This window comes from Myxocyprinus asiaticus, chromosome 38 (assembly GCF_019703515.2).
Source record: "Myxocyprinus asiaticus isolate MX2 ecotype Aquarium Trade chromosome 38, UBuf_Myxa_2, whole genome shotgun sequence".
NCBI lineage: Eukaryota > Metazoa > Chordata > Actinopteri > Cypriniformes > Catostomidae > Myxocyprinus > Myxocyprinus asiaticus.
The window spans coordinates 4,192,623-4,196,656 of NC_059381.1; the positions used below are offsets into that span (position 1 = coordinate 4,192,623).

Sequence of the window (4,034 nt, forward strand, 5' to 3'; positions counted from 1 at the left end):
ACATCATACTGCACTATTAAAAAAAAGAAAAAGAAAAAATCAGGACATGTACCATGGCAATACCATGTTTGTTTGTTTTTGACTTTGATAAATACCATGGTAATGAATGATTACCACTTTCATATACCACTGTGGTACCATAGTATTCATTGAAGTACCTTGGAGTAACATGTAAATACCATAGTACAGAAATATGGTAAGCATTCAGTACCATGTTATGTATCAAATTACCATGGTATTACCATCTCATACCATCCCTTTAACATCTTAGCACAACAGTACTGTTTTGTAAGGGTCAAGAATATACACAGTTGAATTTCCAAGTGTAATTTATTATAATGTTTATTTTACACCACTGTCATCAATACTCTTCAATCAACACATTTCACGGAGAATTAACCAGAGCCACATGTCCACCTGGATGCTTGGACTTCATACTGCCAAAATGTCTAAAGAAATTGGGATATAGAATAAACGAGAGCATTTGAAGAGAAAGAAATCTTCATTATGCTGTTTATACCTTGACAATTCAAACAATACACACCTCCAGGAGTTTGTTTCGTGGTCATAAGCCTCCATGGTTTTAAGGTCACTTACACCATCAGATCCTCCAATAGCCAATAGGAAGCCATGAAACACCACTAAAGAGACCTGTCCAGATTAAACACAATTATTTCACCACAAATAGAATTAATAAGGCACTTATAGACATTTAACCATTATGAGGCATTGAGCAGATTAGTCTGTGTGTTTAAAGAACTGTTTACAGCTGGGCTGGATCTTAGGGGGTGCATGATTGTATCATCATGGTGCTAACACTAACCCTAATCCTAATGAAATGCGGTGGAAAGGAAGACACGCAGCCACATCCCAAACACACATGGAACAGTCCTCACATCGGGCACAGGTAGCAGGTTGTGCAAAATTCAAAATTTCAGAATTTGCTGCCTTTCAATTCATGAGTTGGAATTTGAATTGAATTGGCCACGCCCCACAGGATGTTGAATTGGAATTGAAATTCAAAGAAATTCAACAGTCACACTACACAATTTCATTAGTCCAAGACACATTTTGTGACAAATAATTACGTTATATTTTTTGACCAATTATGACTATTTATTCCCTAACAGGTAGATTTTCTTTTATCTTATAGACATAACATTTCTCTCTAAAAATAAACAAATAAATACAATTTACATAGCCATCAAAACATTTTGTTTTTGCTGTACAGCACCAGAAATGGTCCATCACATTATTTTCAGAAAACTTCATAAAAATAGATTTAAAATAGTGAAATAAATAAGAAATAAATTTCTAGGGGACCTGGGCAGCTCAGCGAGTATTGACACTGACTATCACCCCTGGAGTCACGAGTTGGAATCCAGGGCGTGCTGAGTGACTCCAGCCAGGTCTCCTAAGCAACCAAATTGGCCCGGTTGCTAGGGAGGGTAGAGTCACATGGGATAACCTCCTCGTGGTCACTATAATATGGTTCTCGTTCTCGGTGGGGCGCATGGTGAATTGTGCGTCGATGCCGCGGAGAATAGCATGAAGCCTCCACACGCGCTATGTCTCCGTGGTAACGCACTCAACAAGCCACGTGATAAGATGTGCGGATAGACGGTCTCAGACGCGGAAGCAACTGAGATTCGTCCTCCGCCACCCGGATTGAGGCGAGCCACTACACACACCACAAGGACTTAGAGCGCACTGGGAATTGGGCATTCCATATTGGGGAGAAAAGGGGAGAAAATTAAAATAAATAAATAAATAAAATTCTATAGGTGGCATTTTAAACATTATTACATTTATTATATATATTAAGTTTGCATTGCTTTTTTATTAAATTGAATCCATCGACTTTTTAAGTAAATTAACTGAACTTAAAATGTCAACCTGCCATGACTTTTACATATTGGCTGTACATAACTTTAAGAAGATTTTTTAAACTCTGTCAACTTACAGTCCGATAAAAATTGTTTCCTTTATTTACATGGTTTTAAACTGTTTAATATTCTGAGCATCTCATTTACATTTCTATAAACCTATATTTCATGAAAAGCAATGTGCTTGCTGTCTTAAAACAATGATATCACAGTTTTACTCATCACATTAACACATAAGAAAAACAAACAAACATATAAAATATTTTAAAATGGCACGCACTGACCTCAACACTTGGTACATTAAACATGACAAGGGTAACAATCAACAAATTGACCATTTTATTAGAGAAACAAACTCATCCTGACATCGAAAAAAAAAAAAAAAGTTACCTACCATGACAACAGAATCAACAACGACAATGTTATTAAAACCATGCAAAATGCAACCATTATATTCATGAATTTTATTGCATGCTGGGAAGAAGGTGAATGGGACTGAACCACATAAACATTTTGTGTATGCCAATTTAAACTCAGATAAATAAATAAATTCAACTCCCTGCTATGCGTTCCTGAAAGTTGGCAAGGAAGAAAAAAAAACTACAATATTCAAGTAAATCTTTCAATGTTTTTTTCGGCATTATTTACTTGATATAAGAAATAATTTTTACAGTTTAATGTTTCTGGAAACACCCCATTTGTTATGCATATGATAATATGATAACATGTTTCATGTTATACTGAAAATATTTGAATATTTCATTCCATTTTATTTGAATTTCATTCCATTTTAATTCTACTTAAATTCAAATTCGAACTGCAATTTTACATCCTTTTTGCTACCTCAATTTAAATTCAGTCCAAATTCAGGAATTGAATTGGAATTGAATTGGCATTCTTCATTCATTCTGAATGGGCACAACCCTGGCAGGTAGGCATCTTACTTGAGTTTTGAACAGATCTATGTCCTCTCTTTATCTTATCTTATCTTATCTTTTTTTTTTTTTTTTTTTGCCTAACCTGAAATCTTTTATTCTTCATAGGTCTAACAGGGCTCCAGCGCAGAGTTTCTGTGTCGTATTTCTCTACGGTGCTCAGTGATAGACCAAATTCATCTCGCCCTCCTGCTACATACAGACGGCCAAGGAACACGACACATCCTGAAGCTTCCCTTGGAGTTGACATGGTGGGGCACAGAGACCAGCATACCTCCAACGGGTCAAAACGCTCAACTAGTGCAAAGGAGTAAGAAGTGTTTGTAGATTTTATTACAAATTTCAAATTTAGTAAGTGTACCTTTTTATGTACCTGTATCTAGTGGTGCGTCTCCATCTGTCCCTCCCACAACATAAATTTGACCATTCAAGACAGCGGCTGATGCAGCTGCCCTTTTTCTAAGCATGGGTACCAACTTGAACCAGGAGTTCTTCAACGGATCATATCTACAACACAGAGAGCAAGTGTGGATGTATATTTCAAATTTTATTTTTATTTTTTTGCAGGATCTCCTGCAAAAAAGTATGTTTCTCTATGTGTGTTTAGACCTCTCTACTGTATTGGTGCAGGTCGTTCCATCGAAACCCCCAAGTGTAATCAGGAATCCATCCATCTCTAACACGCACACCTTCGACCGTGAAGAGGAGAGGGGAGTTACATCAGCACACCAAGTGTTTTGACCTGGATCATACCTAACACACACACACTTTGTAGGTTTCTGTGCACATAAGTTGTTTATGTTTACATCTACAGTAAGTAAACACCTACCTCTCAACGCTGCTCAAACAGGTGGCATCATCAGATCCGCCCACAGCATAGATGACCCCGCCCAGAGCACACACCCCTGGGTCAGCACGGTGACGGAGCATTGGAGTAGTCATCTTCCACTCGTTATACTGAGGGCAGAACAGCTCAATGGGGCAAGAAGTGTCATCTTTACTCCAGCCTCCAACTGCACAATCATACAATTTAAAAACACACAACATCTATGATATACAGTAAGAGTATAAAGATATAAAATCAATGTAGATAGCATATCTCAGATCATTTATTCTTGGGAGAATTTGATGAGAAATGACTGAGTTCATATTGAACATTTGACTGCAGACTTTGGGATCACGGCAAACCGAGCACATTTCTTTTAAATCATGT

The 4,034-nt window shown here is 37.2% G+C and overlaps 1 protein-coding gene across 1 annotated transcript; it reads right to left on the reverse strand.

The window, feature by feature from the left end:
- Window positions 1-355: 355 nt before the first annotated feature.
- si:ch73-29c22.1 (kelch-like protein diablo) lies at window positions 356-3,300 on the reverse strand. Its single transcript, XM_051678265.1, has 4 exons — window positions 3,195-3,300; window positions 2,907-3,118; window positions 545-651; window positions 356-449 (listed from the first exon to the last, which is right to left on the reverse strand). The coding sequence occupies exons 1-4, from the start codon at window positions 3,286-3,288 to the stop codon at window positions 386-388; spliced, it is 477 nt and encodes a 158-aa protein (XP_051534225.1). The 5' UTR covers window positions 3,289-3,300; the 3' UTR covers window positions 356-385.
- Window positions 3,301-4,034: the final 734 nt, after the last annotated feature.

What these genes read in the sequence shown, in the direction of transcription:
- si:ch73-29c22.1 (XM_051678265.1), bottom strand. Translation starts at nt 3,288, where the DNA reads ATGCTTAGAAAAAGGGCAGCTGCATCAGCCGCTGTCTTGAATGGTCAA. An exon ending in AGACGCACCACTAGATACAG is followed by an intron (nt 3,119 to 3,194) that starts GTACATAAAAAG and finishes CCTTTGCACTAG; the next exon opens with TTGAGCGTTTTGACCCGTTG. An exon ending in CACGAAACAAACTCCTGGAG is followed by an intron (nt 450 to 544) that starts GTGTGTATTGTT and finishes CAATTTCTTTAG; the next exon opens with ACATTTTGGCAGTATGAAGT.